At 45.5% G+C, this 24,834-nt stretch overlaps 1 protein-coding gene across 1 annotated transcript in view; it reads left to right on the forward strand.

Moving 5' to 3' along the window:
- LOC144826946 (leukocyte cell-derived chemotaxin-2-like) overlaps positions 1-24,834 on the forward strand; it is a 51,496-nt gene that overhangs the window by 13,028 nt on the left and 13,634 nt on the right. The window contains exons 2-3 of the mRNA XM_078685407.1: positions 11,132-11,314; positions 23,766-23,862. Coding sequence (XP_078541533.1) covers positions 11,132-11,314; positions 23,766-23,862 — 280 coding nt within the window. The remainder of the gene's footprint in view (positions 1-11,131; positions 11,315-23,765; positions 23,863-24,834) is intronic.

Consider the following 24,834-nt stretch of genomic DNA (forward strand, 5'->3'; position numbering starts at 1 on the left):
GTTTCCTGACCCCCCATGGGAAGTGAGTGGAACAGTTAGAGATTGTTGTAAGAGGTGGCAGAGGATCTGTACCTCAGGTGCTACATGATGCACTGGACATAAAGTCACAGTGGTGTAGTTCAGCTTTTGATAACACACAGGCAGAATGGTAGTTAAAATAAGGATAAGGAAGGTCCTGGTACTTTCTACAGCCCAACAATGACTCCAAGTACAATTATAACTCTTAACCTGTAAAAGCAGGCTAGAGAGAAGAAGGAAAAACAAGTCAGCAGAAGCAGTGGATGAAAATGTCTAGAAAACAAGGGTAAGGCTGAAAGTGTTGTATCCTAATGTACACAATTCAAACAGGGAAGTAGTAGAGCATTTATTTGTGAAAAGGTGGTGTCAACATGCAAGACTCCTCAGAATAACAACGCTGAAAGTGGCAGAGCCCAGGTACAATAGGAGTCAAATCTATCTAGATGCAGACTTCCCGCCACATCAGTATCGCGAAGGAACTAAAGCTTCATTTTAAAAAGTGGAGTATGCGCACTGATGTGCTGAAGCCTGGAGTGGGGGGAGCTGGTTTCCATGGTTTTCTTCCTAGATGTTAGTCAGACTGAAGTCTGGAAAAAGGTGCAACTTATGCCTGTATGAATTCCATCTGATTTACAACTGTGTAATTTCCAGAGTGTTCTGCATGAAAATGTAGAAACCGTGGTGGGTCTGCAAACCTCAGCGCCCCATCAAGCAAACTTGTACTGGTGCTGTTGGTTTTTTGACTCTGAAAGTGCACTTAGTCCTGCCAACCAGGCCTAAGTGCCAGGTTCTCTGACCCTTCAATCGTATATGCCTAATTAGTCTACCCACAATTGCTATAGGTTAACTTACCTATAAGTCCTTAGTATGTGAGTCTAGGGGTACCCAAGGTCTGTAAGTTAAGTGTCCCTTGTGGACTACAGCACTCATTGTGCCACCACGAGTGTGACAAAGGAAAACACAACTCCCAGCCTGCCACTGCAGCCAGGTAGAGCAAGTTGTTAGGGTGCTAACTCGACTTAGCCATTTCAACTTATGGCAAAGCCCAAACCTTCCTTTTTAATATTCACAAGTCATCCCTAAAGTAGACCGAGTGAGCCCTGAGGCAGGGTGCATGATATTTTAGACGTGTTTTTACATTTCCTGACAATAAAAACCCTGCATTGTAGTTTTTGCTGTAGAAACGCTAGTTGCCTCATTGGTAAGTATGGAGTTACATTCTGACAACTCAGCAGTGCAAACTTCCAAATGGTACTGTTAAAAATGATGCTTCAAGGTATCACAAAATCTGTGCTTTTTAAACACAACTTATTGTCCAAGTCGAATATAATTTAGCTATTTCAGAAATGGAAACTTTAGAATGTTGTCACTTTGTTGTCCAAAATCTCCAGTATCCATTCATGGTTTCACAGGGTCCCTGAGACAGCCTTCTGCTCTCCTGGGGCGAAGGTGAAAACAACTCTCATGTCGTCAAACAATGGATCTGTTGTGGAAGGAGGTGCAACCTCTTTCTGGCAAGTATGTGTGAGCTCAAAAAGCAAAGTTCAAAGGGGAAGCATTCAATGGGCAAATGGTGATCACACGAGGAAGGGGCTGCTCTATTGTTTAGGCAGACAGGCTGTCAGCTTGGGCAGAGAGGGAAAAAGCAGAGGAGGAGTGTCAACCCTTGGTAGTCACACCTCTTAGTTGGGCTAGGGAACTCCACACGCGGATAGAATGGTTATACCATATTAGGAGTGGGCAGTACAGTGCATTCTGGGCTAGCAAGATGCCACAGTTTATAACAGTCATAATGGAGGTTATGCCCAATCGTGGCCAGATAGGGCGTGGTAAAACTTGGAACATTAAAGGATTATCTGACCACTTTTTTGATCGCTTCTGTTTATTTAAAGTAGACTAAGAACCAATCAATATTTTTCTTGGTTCTGCCAATTAAATTGCAAACATTTCACACACTTTTCAATACATTTTCTTGTTCAACAATAGGTCATGACAAAAACTTTTGAATCACATCTGTCTATACACCTTACATTTACATTTGTTTGATTACATCTTTCAATAAAATTAAATTGAAACAAATTATGTGCTAGAGAAAATCATTTTACACCATATGCAACAACAGTGTTGAATTATTGTCATTACACCAAATGCAGTGTGTCACAAACAACAGTAAAGAGTTATTGTCAATTAACTCCCATGACATTAGTAGCCTATTTCTTTTTAGAGAGTTAATAACCACGGATATATTGACTGAAAGCCAATATTAATTATTATCCCTCGTGGCTTTTGCCTTTGCCGACGCGTTTCGAATCCCTGTATTAATTGCGGGATTCTCCTCAGGGCAGTGACTGGTGAAGTCTGTACGGTTGTGTAATGTTTCTCCTTTACAGGTACAGTTTTGATCATGTAGTGTTCTTAGCTGAATTTGGATTTTATCCATGCCAGAATCTTCTCATTATTTTCAAAAAGGTCTATCTTTGTAAATATTTCGTTCAATAACAAAAGCGATTTCAACTGACTGCCTGTCCCTCGGTTGCTGAATCTTGCTTCCGATCTTTTTCTAGTTTTTATTTTTTTAGTCTGCTTTAAATAAACAGAGCGATCAAAAAAGTGGTCAGATAATCCTTTAATGTTCACAGTTTATAACAGGTCATCGCCAGGTGGGAGGAGACCAAGTAGCCCATTGGCTAGGGGTCCCCACATTGCCCGAGGTCAAAAAATGGGCATAAAAGTGGCACACCGTGCACCCAGACCTCACGTCACTTCTGAATTGGAAAGAGGGCCAAATAAGGACTGCCCTGCTGCTAAAGTGCATGTGCTCACTCCTTAAAACATGGTAACATTGGCTTATCCCCAGCTTGCATATTTAATTAACTTGTAGGTCCCTAGTAAAATGACACTACATGTGCCTAGGGTCTGTAAATTAAATGCTACTAGTGGGCCTGCAGCAATGATTGTGCCACCCACTTAAGTAGCCTTTAAACATGTCTCAGGCCTGCCAATGCTGCCTGTGAGTGCCGTTTTAAAGTGCCATTTTGACCTGGCCAAATAAACCTTTTGCCAGGCCCAACCCTTCCTTTTTAAGGCATAGGTCCTGAACAGTCCAGAGGTCACGGTACAGTTTATATTAAAAGTAGGCCATGTACTTTTAGACTTTACATGTCCTGGTAGTGAAAACTTTTAAATTGACTTTTCACTACTGCAAGGCCTGCCTCTCTCATGGGCTAACATTTGAATGACTTTATTACATTTAATAACTTCTAATTTCCAAATGGGGACAGGTAATCAGATAATGTTTGGTGTCTTTGGAATTGTAATGAAACATCCTAACTTATGGTGAAGTCAGATATTTTATCTAGAATTTTGAAAACGCTACTTTTAGAAAGCTGCAAAAAGAACAATTGATGGACAGAAATTTAAACAACGTCAAACATTCCTCACAGTACAGAGATCTGGGCCTAAATCCATTGTTTTTTGCTCCCCATGCCATTCCAGTTTAAACCCAGCCATATGCAAATAAGTCTTTCCCTTACTTCCCATGGGAACAATTCTTCTCTTTTTGCACTTTTAGAAAGTTGGCATTTTCCTGCCTACGCTGTTTAGTGTATTCTGGCTGTCCCTGGGTCACATGACTGGCTGTAGTTGACAGTTGAGCTTTGTGCATTCCTCCTAGACGGCCACACACAATAGTGAGCTTAGGTGGGCCTGGATGGGCCATCCCTGAAAAGATGGAAGGAAGGAGCTGGGCACAGCCCTATTTACACCTGGATATGCTGTGTCCTCCACACAACGTGCTGCATACCCTCTGTAGTTAGTCTGGAGCCTGGACAGGGTAGCCAGGATGCCTGGAGACTTCAAAAGGAATTTATAAATGCTTCTCCCACCTTCCAGGGAAATGACACCAGGTATAAATATTGGACCGCAGATACCACCTTTTCTGTGCACTTCTGAACCTGTGGAAACTCTGCCCGGAAGAAGGACTGCTCTGCTGCTTGAAACAACTGCTACTCTGGGGAACTGCTGCTCTGGATAATTGCTGTCCTGCTGTGCTGATCTGCTGCCCCCTTGCCTGGGTGAGAAGGACTGGGCCTGCATCTATTGAACCCAGGACCCCAGAGGGACTCCAAGGTCTAGTTGGTTGGCCTTCTGACCTTAGCCTCAAGGACAGAAGACTCCAACAACCTTCACCTCAGCACCTGGATTCTGTAATCTGTGAGTCTACCCTGCTAAGTAGTGCCACCCCAGTCCTGGACTCTTGGAAGCAGGCCAAAGATGCTCTGCCAGTCTCCGTGAACCCAGAAGAAAACAATGCATTTCCTCTGCCACGTGGCACCACTTCTAGCAAAAACGACACATCGCCGTTGCTGCGTGGATCGAACGTGTCACCAAGAACTGCAAGACCAGGCCCTCCCATCCCTCTTGGACGGCAGCCTCGATGACGACGCTGGACTCCGCATCACAGCCGTGCAGCTCCACAAAACCAACACATTGCCCCAACTGCGCAACGGATACCTACTAGCTTTAGAGAAGGATCTGAAAATAATGCAGAGTACCTTAAAGATAGCGAGCTGGACTTTTGGAAGAAAGTACGCGGAAATGGACACACTTTTCTTTGGGATCTCAGAATAATTATTTTAAAGAACTTATATCTGCGGATAATACTCCCGCTTCTTTTGACGCAAAGATTCATAACTTTTTTTGGTTCAAAATCAATGGTTTTGTGGATCTTTTACAGCTCTGGTCCCAAACAAATCGCTCCTCGATAAATTGTGCATCTCAAACAGAATCACAAGGGCGCTCTCCAAGTTAGTCAATAACGCTGATGATTTAGCTCCTCGTCAACATCTGGATTGCAACAGTGAATGCAGTTTTGTCCCTTCTGGTCATTCTGAAAGTGATGATAGTTCGGATCCGACTAATGAAACACCTGAAGAAGCTTTTCCATCCCTTTGCATTGCTCGATCAAGAACTTCAGAAGTTATTAATATTACAAAGGCGTCACTCCCGACCACTGAAGAGCTGTAAATGACTAACCATATATACTGTACGCCAACTGTAACCCCAACGGCGTTATAACATGACCAGTATTGCCTTCATTCTCTCTGTACTGATTATGTAAAAAAACATTTTCTAATAAAATCGTTTGAAATAAAAAAAATGTAAAAAAAAGTTGAGGAGTTTAGAATTTTAGATTATTCTAAAGGCAAACAACAGTAAGTCATCGAAGGAGTGCTAAAACCACATTTTTGAAGATTGCTATACCACATCAAATCACTCTTGCTCTCCGTGCTGCCCCAACCGCTCCCCTGCCTGTTCCGTGGCTGCCTCCACTCCCCCGCATCAATGAAATATAGAAAAAAATGTCCTCATCGTCATGACGCAAACCTGTGCATGTGTGGTGACACAAACACATATTCGTCATTACGCTGTGTTTTTTTGTTGCTAAGACATTCGGTACTGGCAAACGGGCATTTATTTTCCTTCTCGCTCATTCATAGCAGCTCTGTCAGAAAGCACTGATAAAGCAACATAGCGCTGGGCAACGCCACTGAAAGACGAAATCTGTTGGCTCTGCCAATGGTTGTTAATGAATGCCTGGTTTTGGACCACAGCACAGAGGTCAAAGGGCGCATTGGATCCTGATCCACACACCTCAAAGGTGTTGCACCCTTACCGCCTCCTCACAGGTGGAACCTGCTCTTCCAGCTTGGCCATGTTTTGGCAGTGGTGTCGGAATTCAAAGGTCCACCCCGGGCCCCGAGGACATCTTAGAAGCTGTGGTCCCACTCACACAGGATGTGAAACACAACCGGAATGTTTCAGATGCACGGGATAGGCCCAAACCAGTAATTGGCAAGGCGGGCACCCGGGCAATGCCCGAGGGGCCGGTATCCGAATTCCAGGCATGGGCTGCTTTTTTGAGCAGCCTGGGGGCCGATTTGGGCAGTTTCTGTGTTGTTCGATGCCCCAGCGGCCAGTGAGTGCCTGAGTGGCCTTTCTGGATCAGTGTTTTGCGGAAAGGCAGTATACAAATATGGACCACTGTTTTTTTAGCATGCCTGGGCCAATTTTAATCCTAATCTAAACCTGGCCAAAACACATGGAGACAGTTTGGTTAAGAGCTTCACCATAATTCAATTCACAATTGTATTGGGGTAACACTCCCATCCGGGGCTGACCTTAGCATTAGTCGCACACGGTGCCACAGTCTTTTTTAGAACCCCCTCCCCCATTTCCTCCTTCTCCATGAATTCCCTCACTACCACTCACCTCATCTCTCTATAGCACCTTTCCGACAAATATTTCATTTTTTTATAGCGCTACTCATAGTTTACTCACACTCCGTTCTGTGATCTGCATGGTAGACGTTCTTTGTAGCAGGCACATTAACCCTCTGCACTGTGTGGGTGACAGGAGTGCACATGTGAGTGGACGGTGAGCGAGGTGACAGTGTGAGAGTAGGGTGAGAGGAGTGACTGCAGGGTGTTCGCATGCTTTTTCTGCCTGTGTCACCATGCTCTGGGCAGTGGAGTGGCTTGAAACCTTCTTCCTGGGCTGCTGCTCCTCGAGGTTGCCTCCTGCACCAGCCTCTGGATTACCTTGGCCTGCCTGCAGCTCCACATCAACGTACTGTGGTGAGAGTCCTGCACAGTCTCTTGTCGTTCGCACAGTGTAGATTGCAGGTGGATACCGGATACGCTGTCCTGCGAGGATTATTCTGTTGCTTCGATGGTGGATAGGGTGTTCGGGGGTCTATCAGGCTTGTCTTGGAGCTCCTGCAGGACACCCTCACTGGTTGTGGGGTAGGACTAGAGTGAAGTGGAGGCGGCACCACCTCCTGTCTGTATTGCACGTAGGGCTGGTAGGGGCCGCATATACGGAGATCGGAGGTCCAGGGTCAGTCCACCCTGCACTGCTGGAAGCCCAAAGGCAGGAGCATATGCCCTACAGTGTGTGTGTAGTGTATTTTGTAAAACGCACAGCTGCCCCAAACAGGGCGTCCCGGCGCTGTATAACGCTGTGGAACCCTTCCTGGCTCTCCCTGTGAGATGCCCCTCCTGGGCGCCCCCAAGGTGAAGCCAGGCATCCCAGTGTTGTAGGGGCCGTTGTGGAGATTAAGCAAGCTATCGCCCAGAGTTGCAGAGTGGGACCCATGATTAGAGTAGGCGCCGAGGTGAGAATTATCGAGTCCGCGGACATTGAGCCCAAGACCCTGCCGCGTCGGGACTTGAACCCTGGTCCCGGGTCTGATCTCTGCTTCAGAGTCTGCCGCTCTAACCAGTGAGCCACACTTCTCCACCAGGGGTACGACAGGATCCTGGCCTCCTCCGCCTTACTACCGTCTGGCACGGGATTTCTTGGAGGAAAGGAGGGAGGAGACTCATTGGAGTCCAGACAACACGGGTGTGGCTTCAGAGTCAGGGGCAGGGTCAAAGGGGTTGGTGTTCCATGGCGTGTTCTGCCACACATAAAAAGGCAGAGGGGCATAAAATTCAGAGCGCACAAAATGGGGTGAGCGGCGAGTGAATTGGGAAACTCCGCTCTGCCGGTAGTCGGCAGAGTTTTGCGAACTCCGCACTCCAAGTGGAGCGCTGAGTGGGCAAAGCTCCGCTAACTCCGCCAGCAGAGCAGAGTTTGCCACCCACCACTAATGAAGACAAGGCTTGGTTCAGAGTTTTAGATTTTTGTAGATTTTATGATTTCAAGAACTTGACTTGTCCTGAGTGACACATCATCTGATGATGGTTGACTATGACAGGGTCTAGGGCAGGGTTGGGATGGGATGGGTGACAGTAGAGTTCTGCCCTGTAGAGTTCTGCCAAGGGCCTGAACAGCAGATCTAAAGTTTTCTGAGATGTCAGAGTTGGGTGCATCAAAGTTGTCTGCACCAGCTTTGAGATTTATCTATTTTTAAATTGGAGGTGGTGGATGTTTAGAATGTATGAGAATGCTTTCTGTTTTTGCTGTGTTAATCTTCAGGGAGGAACCATTCATTCAAGTTCTTCCAAGATTCTTGTAATTGAAATCTTAAGGTTGAGAATTTAGGAGTAGTTGGAAACTGTCAACATATTTATGGTTGAAATCCCTTTTTCACCATGTACTTCCACCTAAAATATGAAAAGAAAAGGACTTCTGAGGCAGACCCAGTAATTAACGTTATCACGTATACTGCTCCTCCCGTCATAAAACAAAGGTGGATATTTAGAATTCCCACCGGCACAGCCAGAATCCTTTTGCTACAAATTCTCCTGTCAACAGACCAGGAGCTCTTGAAGGAAGATGCTCAGTGCCACCTGGCCCACCATGCCATTGTGAAGTGATAAACTGGTCTGAATATTTTGGTTTGGGATTTCTAAGGGAATTTAGCTTTGAAAAATAAAAATATAACTTCCCTCGTCTACTGGGAGATTCCTTCCAACAAGGTGTAGAAACTTCTGTCTGGGTCGCCATATTGGCATGTGGCACCAAGGCATTAGAAACAGCAATAGAGGTCACCCCTAAATAAGGAAAGCCTCCCATGGGCCCAGAAGGCTGCTTCGTATGGCAGAGACAGCTGAGGTCCCTTGGCAAGATGTTCCCTCATCTCTATAGATGAGGCAGGAAAATGAAAGTTTGCTGAAAGGGGCGTCCTCCAATTTTTGATGGCGGCCACATTACCGGGCACCTTTAAATGAAGCCCTTAGTGTCCCTCTGCCTTTGGCTTTTAGATGATGCTTTTTGAAGCTTGCGCCAACACTAGAGGCCGCCACCTAGGATATGGCCAGGGAAGAAGACTTGTGGAAGCCTGCTCCTGACTGCACCGAATCCTGGATTACTCGCTCTAGTCGCCTCTCTTACCCCTTCTCTTCCTTTCTCTCTCCTTCTCTTTGACTCTCTCACATTGGGCCCGATTACGAGTTTGGCGGTGTGGGAGTGGGCCTCCATACCACTACCCCGCTTGCACACTGCCAAACGGGGCAGCCTATCCGCATGTGCCCCCCTGCATGCACCAACTTGGGCCTCCTTTGTTTCCTGACCGCCAGCAGTTTCATTGAGTAAGAACCGCCATGGAACCGCTGGCAGTCAGGAATCTCATGCATTGCGGTGCCGCAACAGCGCCACCAGCATATTATGAGTCCCTGAACGCCGCGCCACCGCCAGGAAATGCGGTTCCCTTGCGGTTGTGGCTGTCCAATGGCGGACTGACCGCCAAAGTTGTAATACGGCAGTCGGACCGCCAAACTCATATGGCCCCTTATCTCTTTCCCTCACTTCCTTTCTCCTTCTCAGCCCCTCCCACCTTTCTTTCTTTCCCATGTTTTATCCCCCTTCATTTGAGCTCTCCTTTGTATCTTATTTTCTTTGGGATTACTCAGAGGCGTTTTGAGGTAAGTAAAATGGTGGTGCAATCATTTGGGTTTGCACGCTGCACTTTATAATGTTCTCTATTGGGCAAAACGAGCTGCATGCTGCTGGTTAATTTGTTACTCCTTCAAATGTTTTAATACGTGTGGGATAATGCGCTGCTGACCGTCTAATGAGTGCTTTATTTTCATTATAGGGTGATGATATGTGTTGGTTGAATAAATTCAATTTAGTGTTATGCATTGCTGATTTTATGATATTTGTAGCTGTATATGTTAATGATTTGGAGAATGTGCATTATTTCTATAAGAATGTGTTTCATGGAAATAAAGAAAATTTTAATTGAATGGAATTGAAAATGGCACTCCTGTAGTACAGCTTTCCCCTACTCCTGCCCCAAAACATTTACATATGTTATAAAAAAGGAACAGTCAGGAAATATTCCTATAGAGGTACTACAAACAGAGAGGACTCTGCCTTCCTGGCACCTCTGCTAGGGGGGGGGGATGTATGTTTTGGATGGTTCAGAGAGGCGCAGAAGAGCACATGACAGACTCCTCTAGGAGTACTGGTTCCTGTACTCATAATTGCTTTCATGAATTGGCTCCATCTTTCTGTCTCCACTATCTCACTCCTCCTTTCCCTCAGCCCTCCATACTTTCTTCCTTACTCACCCCTCTCTTTAGTTCTCTCTCCTCACTCCAGTGGAACGCAGGCCCTCTAGGTCTTCCAGCCAATCACACATACCCAGGCAGTCCCACTTGTCCTCACCTGTTGGTTGCAAAACCCTAATTTTAAAGCACAAACTACTCACCTTTATGGGTCTCAAGGCGCTGGGGGCCATCGTGGAAATTAAGTGAGCTATTGCCCAGAGTCACATGGTGCTAAGCTGAGCTGCCGCCGGAGCCAGGGATCAAACCGTGAACCCTGTGCTGCGAAGTCAGCTGCTCTGGCCGCTGCACCACACCTCTCCATTGGTTACAGGACCCCACTGGTTAAGTCCCCCACCCCAGACCATCACACTCCTGCCTCTAAAGCTAATGAGAGGGGAGCAGGCAGGGCCCTCGCGCCCTCCCTGGCAGGAGTAACCTTAGTGTCATGGTGTATTCTTCAGTCACTTTGGTTTATAGCCTTTTCAGCGAGTGATTATTATTGAAAATGGTTCACTTTTCACAGTTCATGAATCCTCATCTGTGATAGGCAGCATAAATGTTGTAATGTGTACATTGACCTGTGCACAGTGTTATATCTTGCTTATGTATTCTTGCTTCTCCCCTGTTGCCTTGGTTCCTGGCTGCTCAGCCAGTGTGAGTGCTCTGCGCGGGGTGTTGGTGTGGTGATGATGGATGGAATGTTTGGTTGCCTCTGGGGTGAGGTGTGACGGCTGGAGTATGGGCTGAGCAGCAGGCAGGCTGCCCCGGGTGGAGCTGCTGTACATGGATCAACCAGCCTGCAAATAAATCTGAATAAATCATCATTTATTTGCGGGTTTGTATCGCGCTTGAATCGACCTCTTCCGGGGTATCTCTGCGCCCAAAAAACACCAGAAGCATGGTCAAGCAGTCAATGGATAGCGGATTAATTCTGAAACAGGAATGTTTTGAGCTTCTTCCTGAAGCTCAAATGTGGAGGACATTGCCTCAAAGCAAGGGGAAGCTTGTTCCATAGACTCAGCTACTCAGCTAGCAGACTTGATTACAATACACAGCTATAAAATAAACTTGTATAAGGATAAAAACTCTATGTGTTTCCGTTTTTGCAAATACAGATGAGGCGATGTCCAGCAGCCAAACGGCCCAACCGAGTACTCCACTGATGTCTGATGCTCCGCTACCCACTGATACTCCCCTGATCTCAGGACCTCTGCTACCCTCTGGCACCCCGCTGACCTCTGATTACACTGAATGGACACTGATAATGAACTATTCTGAGCCTGAGTGCATACCCACAGGTACCCTACCAAACCCTACTGAGTCTCCCAATCCTCCAAGCTTCTTTTTATGGTAATGTTGGTAGCATTTGTAGAGGGTAAGGGTCACTGATAAGTGGGCGTGCGAGCCAGGGTCAAAGACCCTCAAGAGGGGAGGGGAACTGCGGTGAAAAGGCAGGTTTGCGATGCAATGTGATATACTTCCTGGATTAGCAAAGTGTTTAGCTGGCATTTGAAGATAACTTATTGGTCACTATCCTCTAAGGTGTGTGGTACTGTGTCCAATAGCTTGTCAGCACAATAACTTTCATATGTTTGCATTCAACTTTCACAAGCTTATGGAGATCCCATATTTACCTGCCTTTCAAACAAAAAGAAAAAAAGAGCTTGAAATATAATATTATGTCGTTTAATAAGCTTATGTTAAAATAGATTAAGTAGTTTAATAAAGTTACAGTGATTTGATTTGATTTGATTTTGGATTTGTAGAGCGCGTAGCTACCCAAGGGCGTCCCAGCGCAATAGTATCAGCCTGAAGTGCTCCTGGGGGGGAATTATTGGGGGAAGAGCCAGGTCTTCAGTAGCCTGCGGAATGACAGCAGGTTGGTTTCTTTACGGATGCTGAGGGGGAGGCTATTCCAGAGCTTAGGGGCGTTGTATGCGAAGCGGCGCCCACCCGTGCGCGCTCTTCTTATTCTGGGGATGCTGGCAAGGAAAAGGGAGTCTGACCTGAGCTGTCTGGTGGATTTATGGGGTTTGATGAGTGGGTTTAGTATGGGAGGGCCTTTACCCTGTAAGATTTTATGAGAGATGCATAGGGTTTTAAAGGCGATGCACTCCTGAATGGGGAGCCAGTGAAGAGCTTTGAGGGAGGGTTTAGCCGAGCATCTGGATTTCGTCCCCGTGATGAGTCTTGCTGCGGCATTCTGAGCGTGCTGAAGTTTTTTGATGACAGCTACTGGGGCGCCCAGGTACAGGGCGTTTCCGTAATCCAGTCTAGAGATAATAAGGCCCTGGATAAGGATTTTTCTAGACTGGGGGGGATAAGAGGGAGGATCTTCCGGGCCGTTCGCATGAGCCCAAAGCATGTGCCGGCTGTCTTTCTCGCTTGGGATCTGAAGCTGAGATCCTGGTCGAGCCAAAAGCCTAAGCTCTTGATTTCATTTTTTGGTGTAAAATTAATATTGTTCAATTAGTAAGAGTAAAGGTATTACGCTGTGATAGATAAGGAAAATGGCTAAAGCCAAGTTCACAATTTAAGAGAGGCGCCATGCACGCTTTCACTTTCCAAGCAGCCGGGACAATGCAATAAGTCTCTCATTTAGGAGAGTTTGAGCTATTGGCATTGTAAGTGACAATAGCTTAAACTCTCGCAAATGTGACACCTATTGCTTTACAAATATTTATTGTGTGGGTTGTTTCCAAGCTCCCCATGCCGCGATTGCACTTAATAGAGACCACGCCCCTTTTTTTTTTTTTTTTTTTTGAAAAGCCTTTATTAGCACTTCCAACAAGTATGGGCCTACAACCATCAGGGCGGGCCGCTAATTAGTTCCGCCACAGTAAGGTAATCATAGCACGATTCAGCAGCCCATGACGCAGAGGCACCTTAGATTCGATTGAGAACGTGCCATCGAGCGTACAAACTAGAATACGATATTCAAAAGGCTCCATTTTATAACATGAAAAATGAAGGATCAGGTGCCATACAATAAAACAGCGTCATAGGAAGGGCGGGCCAAATAGAAGAATAATCGCAAGTAGAACGATCGTAGTGAAAACAGTGACGACAGGATACACGGTTCTGGATAAAAGCATTCAATCACATTTCCAACAGGTGAAGCACCCGCCCAGTGATACAAACAGTATCATAGTGATATTGGCACAATTAAGAAGGATCAATAACAAACACAAAAATGAACCCACCATACTGACCCGAAAAATAGGAAACGAGAGAAAGGAAGAAAAGAGAAAAAGAGAAAAAGGCCATAGAAACAAAGAAAGGCAAAATAAAAAAAGAGATCCACCCCCAACCCCCCACCCAGCACCCCTGCAGGTGACTACGGCCTAACCCCCCTAGCAGAGTGCCTGTCGCCCTAAATGACTAAAACCCGAAATATAGAGAGAAGAAAAAGTGTAAGAGGGGATTAAACCCCTATCCTAAAAGTAGGAATGGAGGGGGACAGTAACGCACGCAATCCAAGCCACCCCCCCGCCCCAACAAAATCCCATAAGTAAACGCCATCACGCCAGATACAAGAGGAGATCATACTGAAGGAAGCTGGAAGCCCCGCCCAGTCTCCCACGACCAATGAATCAAATCCCGTCACCGAGTGAGCCTCTACAGTAAACCCAAAGCAATCGTCTCAGCCTTGTCCCCTTCGATCGAGCGTGCTGTCCCCTCCTGATAAGTCGGACTCGCCCCCCAAAGTGTCAAAATATATAGAAAAGTCGCCGCGATACAGTCTAATAGATGAAGGATAGATGGCAAACCCTAAAGGACTTGGCCGATGCCGACGGTACTCCTCCCAGACTGTCCGGTTCAACATGTCCTCCTCCGCCATCTTGGTGGACCAGCCGGGAGGGGGGTGCAACACAGTCCGATCCATTCGACAGTCTTGACACAAAGTTACCAGAATGGATATAGCGGCTAAATGGTCCACTGATAGCGAAACCAAGAAGTCAAGCCCCACAGTTGACAAACAGAATGCAGCATGATCACTCAGTAGCACTTCTGGGGGGGTAATCACATCTCCGTGCACAGGGACAAAGTGCGCCACTGGGGTGTCTGCCGAAAATAAAGGTGTCCATCGAGTCCCGTGCAATGAATCAGCGTCCGGTTCCAATTGCCGTATGCCGTCCGCCGCCGATAGCAGTTTACGGAACCGGGCTGCCATTGTCGCTAGAAGTTCCTCGAGGGCTGCCAGCACAGCCCGCAGCGTTGGGCCGCCCTCAATCCGCCCCGCCATGTTTCGAACCGGGCAGCAAATTGGCAGCCAAGCAGTCTAAAGGATGTTGAAAGGTCAATGGACCGGACCCAGCCGCCCCCACCAGTCCGCTGTCGTTCGACTGGGATCCGGCAGGGCCACCACTCTAGACCCCGGCTTCCAGAGAGGAGCAGGCCTCAAGATCCGACCTCGACGTTACTCCTCACCACCATATCGGAAAATTACGGGATTGCCCCATCGGGCTGTAGACCCGTACTTAGACACTGATGTGTGGCAGAAAAGCAGGAAAGGGGACAGAATCCGTTAGCTACGGACAGGAGGTCCGGGGGGAAGCCAGAAGACCAAGCCGCCATCACGCCGCCGTCGTAGCTCCTCCTCAGATAGCTCAATCTTAACGTCCCGAATGCTGATAGTAGTACCCTGGCTCAGATTGGGACTCGCAGCTGTATCAGGGCGGCAGTGCTCCCTCTAGTCACAGAGTCAGCATTTGAACAGGTCTGAGCACCACCCTCGCCATCCATTACCGTCCTGTGTCCAGGTCACAACCGGCAACACTGCTTCTCTCCTCAGCGCTAGGCCGATACATCCATTTCGCCCCCCACAGAGTATTAAGTGTCCAGTCAGGGCCCATACATACAGACGTAGTGTTTCGCCGCGGCTTCCCGGGGGATCTTTCCGGACGGCGCCCCCGTGTGTTGGAGGCCCAGGGGCTCAGGAGAAGCCGGGGGCTAAATTAGGCTGTGCACTCGATCTGTTGCCTCTGGCCTGTGTGACACACACAGTCCGGCCCCCTTCCCCGAGACTCCTCACCAGGGGCGCCGCTCGATCTCTTCACGGTTCAGGGTCAGGTATTTTGAAATTCGAGCACCATCAGGCGATGGCAGCCGTGGGGTGTACCAGCACTGGCTTATCGTCTTCTTCAAGCCCGGGGAGCCGCGTGGCAATCTGCCCCTGTCCGGAGCGTGTCCAGGCCCTCAGGAGCGCTTCCAGCTATGGATCCGAGAAGCAGATCGGTTCTCGTGTGTCCCCAATGCTCCGGCACGATTAACCTTCGTTTTGCAGGCAGTGTGGCACTGGCAAAGCAGGATATTTTACAGGATGTGTAGTGCGGCGGAGGAGCCGATGGCTCAGGCGGCCATCCCTGTTGCAAGCTGACGCCCCTTTCTTTAGATGCGTTTCGTCTAAAGAAAGGGGCGTGTCCTCTATTGAGTTGCAAGCACGGCACGGAGCACTTGGAAACAAACAATATTTGCAATTCAATAAGTCTCGCATTTGCGAGAATTTGAGCTATTGATATTTACATTGCCAATAGCTCAAAGTCTCGTAAATGGGAGACCTATTGCATTGCAATTGCTTGTTTAAAGAGGTACTAAACTGTACTGCGCCGTTTCCCTTGTATTTTCACTAATAGGTTGAACAGTTTACTATGGGATATGTTGTGGAAATGTTTAAAGTTTTTGAATATATATATATATATTCACTGAAAAAACCATAGGTTATAGACTATATATAGTTAGGAATTAGCATTTACAAAACCTTGAAAATTCACTGAAAAAACCATAGGTTATACACCATATATAGTTAGGAATTAGCATTTAAAAAACCTTATTTTACTCACACAAAACCATTGAAATTCCATATATAGTTAGTTGCACTAACTATATATCGCGCACCCGCAATCCACTGCTGATCATGTCACATATTACATCATTCATGACATGGTCAGTGACATCACTGATGACATCACTGATGACATCTCAAATGACATCACTGATGACAACATCCAGTGACTGTATTTTTCTGTAAAGTTAAAATATGTCTTGAGTGGATGTATAAGTGTCTGGATGAAGGATTTAGTAGGTGCATGACTGACTGTATGAGTGAGTGATTAAATGTGTCTCACTGAATGCATGGGTTAGTGACTAAACTGTCTTAATTTGTGCATCATTATGTCTGTTGTTCTGTAAACTGCTGCATGTGTTGATCATTAGCTATACGAGAGGCTATATGTGTTATTAATTGGTTGCCCAAGTATTTCTATGGGAGATTGAGTTTGTGTGGGGGTGGCTGGAAGGTGTGTGACTCTATGCATAGATGTGTGAGCAGTTTATTCACTAGGTGTATGAGTTCAAGAGTGCATGTGGAAACAGCTACATGGGCAGTTGACTGTGTGCATGAGTGTATTGATGAGTGAATGGATATCTCAATGCTACATGTCATAGTAAGTACATATGTAAAACACAGTACATGTGAGAGTTGGCATATATAAATAACTGTGCATGAGAGCCACTGAATGAGTGAGTGGTTGTATCGATCATTGTCAACTTGTATCAGGGATTGTATAAGAGAGTAAATATGTGTTAGTATATGTTTCAATAAGTAAGGTGTGTTTAACTGTATAGTTGAAGAAATGGAGGTGAGATTGTTTCTTTGCATGACTGACTGGGTGTGTGAGTAACTCCATGGATGAGTGGCAGTGTGTGAGTGTCTGTTTACACTGAGTGTATCTAAGGTTATATTAGAGTCTGAAGAGGTTTATCGTATTAGCACAAGAATGATGTCAAATGAGATGTCATCAGTGATGTCATCAGTGATGTCATTTGAGATGTCATCAGTGATGTCATCAGTGATGTCACTGACCATGTCATGAATGATGTAATATGTGACATGATCAGCAGTGGATTGCGGGTGCGCGATATATAGTTAGTGCAACTAACTATATATGGAATTTCAATGGTTTTGTGTGAGTAAAATAAGGTTTTTTAAATGCTAATTCCTAACTATATATGGTGTATAACCTATGGTTTTTTCAGTGAATTTTCAAGGTTTTGTAAATGCTAATTCCTAACTATATATAGTCTATAACCTATGGTTTTTTCAGTGAATTTCAATGGTTTTTTAATAGCAAATATCATAAGCTGTCGAATGTCAAGTACGTGGTAAGTAAAAACATTTTCGTGTTTATGCACACTGATCTGCTTTGAATACTGCCCCCCACCCCTCATTTCTATTAGGAGTACTCTCTCTTTGCAGATAGTGAAGGGTAGTTAACGCAGCCCTTTGCCCCCTTTGTAATACGTCGTGCCTGCTTCTCTCTCCATTTGATTGATTGTTCTCTTTGGTTCATTCTCTATTTACAAACAAGCACAGAGTCGCAATACTCTGTTTAGTCTTTGCAGATAGCGAAAAATCGTGTAAAAAAACAAAAGGAATCGAGCAAAATCAGTAGGCCACTAATGGGATCTCTTTTTGACCTCGCTAAAATAGAAACATTAGGAACAACCTGTTGAAAATAGCAATGCGTATGTACATAAGCGGCGTTCATTTGTGTTCACAGTACCCCTTGTTGATTGTTTCAATCGAGCATTGAATTGTTCGAAGTTAATTCTCTTAAGGATCTTCTCTACCTGCAAACGAGGAAGAATAGGAATATTCTCTCTCCCTTTGCAGATAGTGAAGGGTAGGTAACGCAAGCCTTTAACACGTCGTACCTATTTCATTCCTCATTGATTGATTGATTGTCCGAACATTGACTGTTTGGGAATTAGTTCTTTTTGGAGGTATTCCCTGTTTGCATATAAACGTAGGAAAATCTTTGCAAGTAGTGAAAGGGTACGTAATGCGGACCTTTCTCCCCCGTTGTAATCTGTCATGCCTATCTACTCCCCACTGATTGATGCACCTTTTTCACCCGGACCATTTACTAGAGATACGTCATCTGGCCCGACCAGAGAGCACCCCTAGTGAAAAGGACATATGCAATAATAACGAAGTGATCACTGTATCCTGTTAACAGAAACTTTACCATGAAACAACCTGGAAAGAAAAAAATAGGAAAACGAAAATCAGTAGGCCACTGATGAACATGAACTTTTATTAAACAACAAACAAAGAAACGATAACATAACGTAATGATAAAACCTATTAATGTCCTAGAAACAAGAAAACGTTAAACTATGCCAGTGGTGAGAGACCAGAAAAACAGTCCGAGAAACCAAATCCGAGAAACCAAATCACCCCTCGCTGTCCCAACTCATGCACTCTGAAAGTTCAAAGTTTTGAGGAGTGCTTGTAACATTGTCTGAAGCCTATTTGCAATTGCTTCATCTTCACTATTCTTAAAGTAAGTGGGGGCTGTTGTGATGCGGTGCCACCCTGAACCGCTTGACGGAGGCCCCCGAGGGACGGTGTCATGTCGCGGACTCGGAGGGGGCGCTTGGCTCCGGCCCCCTCCCCAAGTCGTGTTGCCCTGGTGTGGCCTGAGATCGCCCCCGACATAGGTGGCCGGCTCCCGGGGTCAAGCGGAACTTTTTTCCTTTTGGTGACTCTTCCATTCTTCACCTTGTCCCACAATCCGTTTCACCTAAAGACACGCTGTAGTGGGGCACCCCTTTTCCGTTTCATTTGCCATTCAGCCCGCTTTTGCTACACTGTGCCTCTTCCGCTATTCAGCTAGATAGGCGGCTGCCACAGGACTCTCAAAATGGCGGCCATCTCTTCAGATTTGGGCGTGGTCCACTAAAATGGGCCTGCGACACCTTGGAACTCGGACGCTTGTCTGCTAGAGCTTGGGCTCCATTCTCGAAAGCGTCCCCTCATCCTTGAAGATTCTACAAAAGTCTTGGGGGGCCCCCGACTCCCGCAGGCTTCTGGTGGGGAGCGCCTAGCATGATTGCTCGTGGAATGGCCACGACGGAGCTACGAAATGGTGGTGCTCTCATGCTAACGCCAGCTTCAGTCTGAAACATCCAGAAACACTGTAGACTACCAATTCGATCAGTTCCGGTAGCGCTCCAACGTGACCCGGTAGAGAAGAACTTGCCCTCCCCTCTTTGACTGATGGTTCTTGTTGCCTGTCCCTTCTGTTGTCATTTAACAGAACTATTTAGCCTGCTGAAAGGGGTTGTGTGCCGTCCGCTGGTTGGTGGAGACATTTTCACTATATTCTGGACCTGCGTTGTCGCGTAATGCGTCATATGACGCGCCGCGTTAGAAAGTTTAATAAATTATTAAACACAATAAACAATCCTTAAAAAATAAAAGTCTATCATTCATTTTTCATTGCAGTACGCTGCCCAGAAAGCTTCCCGGTTCCCGGACCGGGCGCTACCCACGCAAAAAAACAAAAAAAAAATTATTTTTTTTTGCCCCGCGGGGCCGTTTTAAAGCCTCCACATTAAACCTAGGGGGTCAGGGAGGATCTACTATGCCCCCTTATGGTTATTTGCCCCTTTGTTTTGGCCTCCTCTTGCCTCTCGATCCTACCGAGAGACAAGATGGCGGCAGCTACGGACTTTTTGGAATGTTGACAGACGCCAGAGAACCAATCAGCTTCGCTTCACAAAGCTCCGTTGCGCGAAAAGTACGCGTCCTAGAGCGCTTCCCGGTCCGCTGCTACAGATATATATCTTTTTTTAAACGTTAATTTCTCAAAATCCACTGGAGCACATATATTGAGACCTACAAAAGGCACATCGGGCTACCAGTCCCTACAATTTTGCCAAGTTTCGTGCAAATCTATTCAGCCGTTCGGGCTAAAAGTGAGGCTAACCGCCCTATGGAAAAATCAATGTTAAAAACACGTTTTGGGACCCCCCTTTTTTCTCGGCCCCCCCTTGACGAAACCCCCCCAAATTTTCAGGGGCTGCTCAGAAACAAAATGTGCCATTTTCCTGAAAATTTCAGCCAATTCCGTCCACAAACGCCAAAGTTATTAGACATAGAATTTTCAAAAAACCCATAGGGAAAAAATCCTAACTATATATACCTACTGGCGACCGCCAGTAGGTAATATATATATATATATATATATATATATATATATATATATATATATATATTACCTACTGGCGGTCGCCAGTAGGTATATATAGTTAGGATTTTTTCTCTATGGGATTTTTGAAAATTCTATGTCTAATAACTTTGGCGTTTGTGGACGGAATTGGCTGAAATTTTCAGGAAAATGGAACATTTTGTTTCTGAGCAGCCCCTGAAAATTTGGGGGGGTTTCGTCAAGGGGGGGCCGAGAAAAAAGGGGGGTCCCAAAACGTGTTTTTAACATTGAGTTTTCCATAGGGCGGTTGGCCTCACTTTTAGCCCGAACGGCTGAATGGATTTCCACGAAACTTGGCAAAATTGTAGATATTGTTTGCCCGATGTGCCTTTGCTAGGTCTCAAGATATGTGGTCCTGTGAATTTTGAGTAAATTAGGTTTAAAAAAAGATATATATCTAGAGCCGCGCCCGGTACGCGTACCGGGGAGCGCTTCAGGCGCGCCACGCGACTTGCGCACGGCAAGCTGATTGGTTCTCGGGTGTCTGTAAACATTCGAAACAGTCCGCAGCGGCCGCCATCTTGTGTCTCGGTGGGATTGAGACACAAGAGGTGGCAAGAATCAAAGGGGGGGAATGAGCAAAAGGGGGCAGGGTACACCCCCCTGACCCCCTACTTTTGATGTGGGGGCCATAAAAGGCTCCCGCGGGTGAAAAAAAAAAAAAAAAAAAACGATTTTCGCGGGGGGGAGCGCCCGGTACGCGCACCGGGGAGCTTACGGGGGAGCGTACCATGGAGATTAAAAATGACAGACTTTTTTTTTTTTTAAAAAGCTTCTTTTTTATAAATTGGAGGTAGTTCTGAAAAGAACTTTTTTTTTGATTTTGTTGTTTTATATATATTTTTTTTGTTTTTGTTGTTTTATATTTTTTTTAGACTTTTTAAAACAATTTTATATTTTTTTTGGATTTTTGTCAAGGGAAAAACAAAAACAGGGATTCCAAAACTGCTCAACAGGAGCAAAAAAATGTGAAAATTTAGGGACTGGCAGAGCAGCGGTGTTGCTGTTTCTTTAGGGCAATGAGTTCAACACTCTGCTCCCCATAGCAGAGCAGTTCGTCACACTCCGTGCACAAAAATTTGATGCCTGCAAACACCGGCTGAATGTTAGGGACCATTCTTCCACGGGGTGGTCCCGAAGGTGTTGCTCCACCAGTGGAGGTGCTGCCGCCATCTGTTGGTACATTCCGTGCCAGCTCTCTGACACTCTCGCTGGCAAAGTTGTTAGGGTGTCTTCTTTTCACATGCCTGATCAAATTAGCATTCCCAAAACTATATTTTTTCAGAGGATTGCCTCTGGATAAACTACTCCCACATATTTTGCAGGTTACTTTGGGAGCGTTGACTTTTTTCTGTCCTTCAGGGATGTCGTAAAATTTCCAGATGAAATGGGTTTTTTTCTTTTGCTGAGGAGGGTGCTCATCTAAAAATCCATCTGAATCACTGCTGGATGACTCTCTTGCAGCCATTGCTGGAGATCAGAAAAGTAGGAGATAGAGTAGACAGAACAGCTCTTGCTCTCTCCAAGTACAAAGCAATAGTGAGAGAAATGGGTGGGTTTCACACAATTTGGAAAAAAAAAAGTTCTGAACCAATGAAAAGTGTTATTTTAAAGTCACATGGTTTGACGCGCTTACGCTACGCGCCCCGGGGCACGTCCCGGGCGTGTATCGGGGCGCTTACGTTGCGCGATCGTATGCGCTTCCGTGTGCGCTTACGCGGTGCGTCATAAGACGCATCTCGCGGCTACGCGACACGTGTCATATGACGCAAGGCGTGGCGGCTACGCGATACGTCACGATGTTGTTTTCGTTCGCGGCAATAGCGCTTCCGGGACGCGTATTAGTACGCGCCCCGGGGCGCGCCGCAAGATTGCGCTTACCCGTGCGTTCACCTGTCCGCGCACCGGGAGCTTACAAAAAAAAAGTATAAAAAAAAAAATATATTAATAAACATATAAAATATATGTTTGGATTTAAAGAAGAATACATTTTACAGCTACAGATATTAGCTTTTAAAAAACCAATGAAATTCACTGAAAAAACCATAGGTTATAGACCATATATAGTTAGGAATTAGCATTTACAAAACCTTGAAAATTCACTGAAAAAACCATAGGTTATAGACCATATATAGTTGGGAATTAGCATTTAAAAAACCTTATTTTACTCACACAAAACCATTGAAATTCCATATATAGTTAGTTGTACTAACTATATATCGCGCACCCGCAATCCACTGCTGATGATGTCACATATTACATCATTCATGACATGGTCAGTGACATCACTGATGACATCACTGATGACATCTCAAATGACATCACTGATGACATCACTGATGACATCTCATTTGACATTACTCATGACATCATTCATGTGATGATACGATGAACCTCTTCAGACTCTAATATAACCTTAGATACACTCAGTGTAAACAGACACTCATCCATGGAGTTACTCACACACTCACAGACTGTCACTCATCCATGGAGTTACTCACACACCTAATCAGTCTTGCAAAGAATCAATCACACCTCCATTTCCTCAACTATATAGTAAAACACACCTTACTTATTGAAACATATAATAACACATATTTACTCTGTTATACAATCCCTGATACAAGTTCACAATAATCCATACAGCCACTCACACATTCACTGGCTCTTATGCACAGTTATTTATATATGTCAACTACCACATGTACTGTGTTTTACATATGTACTTACTTTGACATGTAGCACTGAGATATCCATTCACTCACCAATACACTCATGCACACAGTAAACCGCCCATACAGCTGTTTCCACATGCACTTTTGAACCCATACATCTAGTGAATCAACTGCTCACACATCTATGCACAGAGTCATACACCTCCCAGACACCCACACACACACTCAGTCTCCCAAACAAATACATGGCCAACTAATCAATAACCCATATAGTTAGTCATATAGCTAATGATCAACAATTGCATCAGATTACAAAACAACAGACACAATGGTGCACAATTTAAAACAGTTTAGTCACTAACCCATGCACTCAGTGAGACACATTTAATCACTCACTTATACAGTCAGTCATGCACCTACTAAATACATCATCCAGACACTTATACATCCACTCATTCTTCAATATATAAGACATATTTTAACTTTACAGAAACATACAGTCACTGGATGTTATCACCAGTGATGTCATCAGTGATGTCATCAGTGATGTCATTTGAGATGTCATCAGTGATGTCATCAGTGATGTCACTGACCATGTCATGAATGATGTAATATGTGACATCATCAGCAGTGGATTGCGGGTGCGCGATATATAGTTAGTACAACTAACTATATATGGAATTTCAATGGTTTTGTGTGAGTAAAATAAGGTTTTTTAAATGCTAATTCCCAACTATATATGGTCTATAACCTATGGTTTTTTCAGTGAATTTTCAAGGTTTTGTAAATGCTAATTCCTAACTATATATGGTCTATAACCTATGGTTTTTTCAGTGAATATATATATATATATATATATATATATATTATATATGTAATAATCTAAAAAAACGTAAATTCTATGTGATGAAGTTGGACTTGCAGAGCATTTTAAACCGTATGTACTGTAGTATGTGTAAAACGCACACAAAACGAATTTGAAAAGCAATTGTCATTTTTGTCTTTTAAATGTTTAGATCCAGGAAGAAAGTTCCCAGTGATGTGCTCTGGGCAGCCATCGAACCTCGTCCGACCCTGTGACTGGTACGGCTGTGGATGCTACCGGTGTCCCAGGTAAGGTGGAGACGTTTTAACCCGTTCCGAGCTGCCGTCGGCCATTGGCCGACGCGGCCTTGCCCGTTTTGCGGAAGTGCCGCACTTCGGCAAAATCGCGGCCGCCGTTAAGGCGTTAAAGGAGCCTTTTTATGCACTAGCTGCCCTGAAACACCTGGCAGATTGTGACCTAACTTTGCATCGCCAAAATGGCGGCTTTTTAAGCACTAGAAGCTATTGATTGTCATTACACGTGTGTTCGTCACAAGCAGATCTGGTGGCGCAGAACCAATAGGTTAATTGCATTAATCAGGCTGATTCTCTGAATGATGACGTAGTGACATACGAGGCTAAAACGTGAACTGGGAGGGGGGCCTCTGTGCAAGCCAGTCTCAAGGAATCCAATTCCAGAAGGAATGCTGGGGCATATTAGCAAGAACCTCGTTAAAATTATCGCCGCTTTAGCGGCTGGAAACTGCCGCTAAAACGGCGATAATGGGCTAGATAATATGCATTATAGAATTCCAATAGAGGTCCAGGTTAGATGTCCTGTACATCTAACCTGGAATTCTATAACGCATATTAGCAAGGCCATTATCGCCGTTTTAGCGGCGAGGTTCTTGCTAATATGCCCGCTGTTTTTGGCTAATCTTAGTGGTCTGTCTTCCTAGACCACCTGATGTGACCATGCCAGCAGACACTGGGCCCAGTATTCCCGTGGCTAGAAACTCTAGGCGCAGTTTCATGGATACACTTCCGGTAAACTGCTGGCTGCCACACCCTGTGGCACTGGGAGAGGGTCAGATGACAGTGCCCCTTGCCCCCCTTTAGAGTGCCACCCGGCCTCTTCCTTACAGTGTAACCAGCACGCAGCCAGAGGGATAGGCTCGGCCCGAGGGTATAAATAAAGGGGCAAGGATCGCTCGTGGTCACATGGCATACCTGTACTTCACGAGGGTGTGTGCGTTATTTGTAGCAGAGACACAAGGCCTA

Source organism: Lissotriton helveticus, chromosome 4_1, assembly GCF_964261635.1.
Source record: "Lissotriton helveticus chromosome 4_1, aLisHel1.1, whole genome shotgun sequence".
NCBI lineage: Eukaryota > Metazoa > Chordata > Amphibia > Caudata > Salamandridae > Lissotriton > Lissotriton helveticus.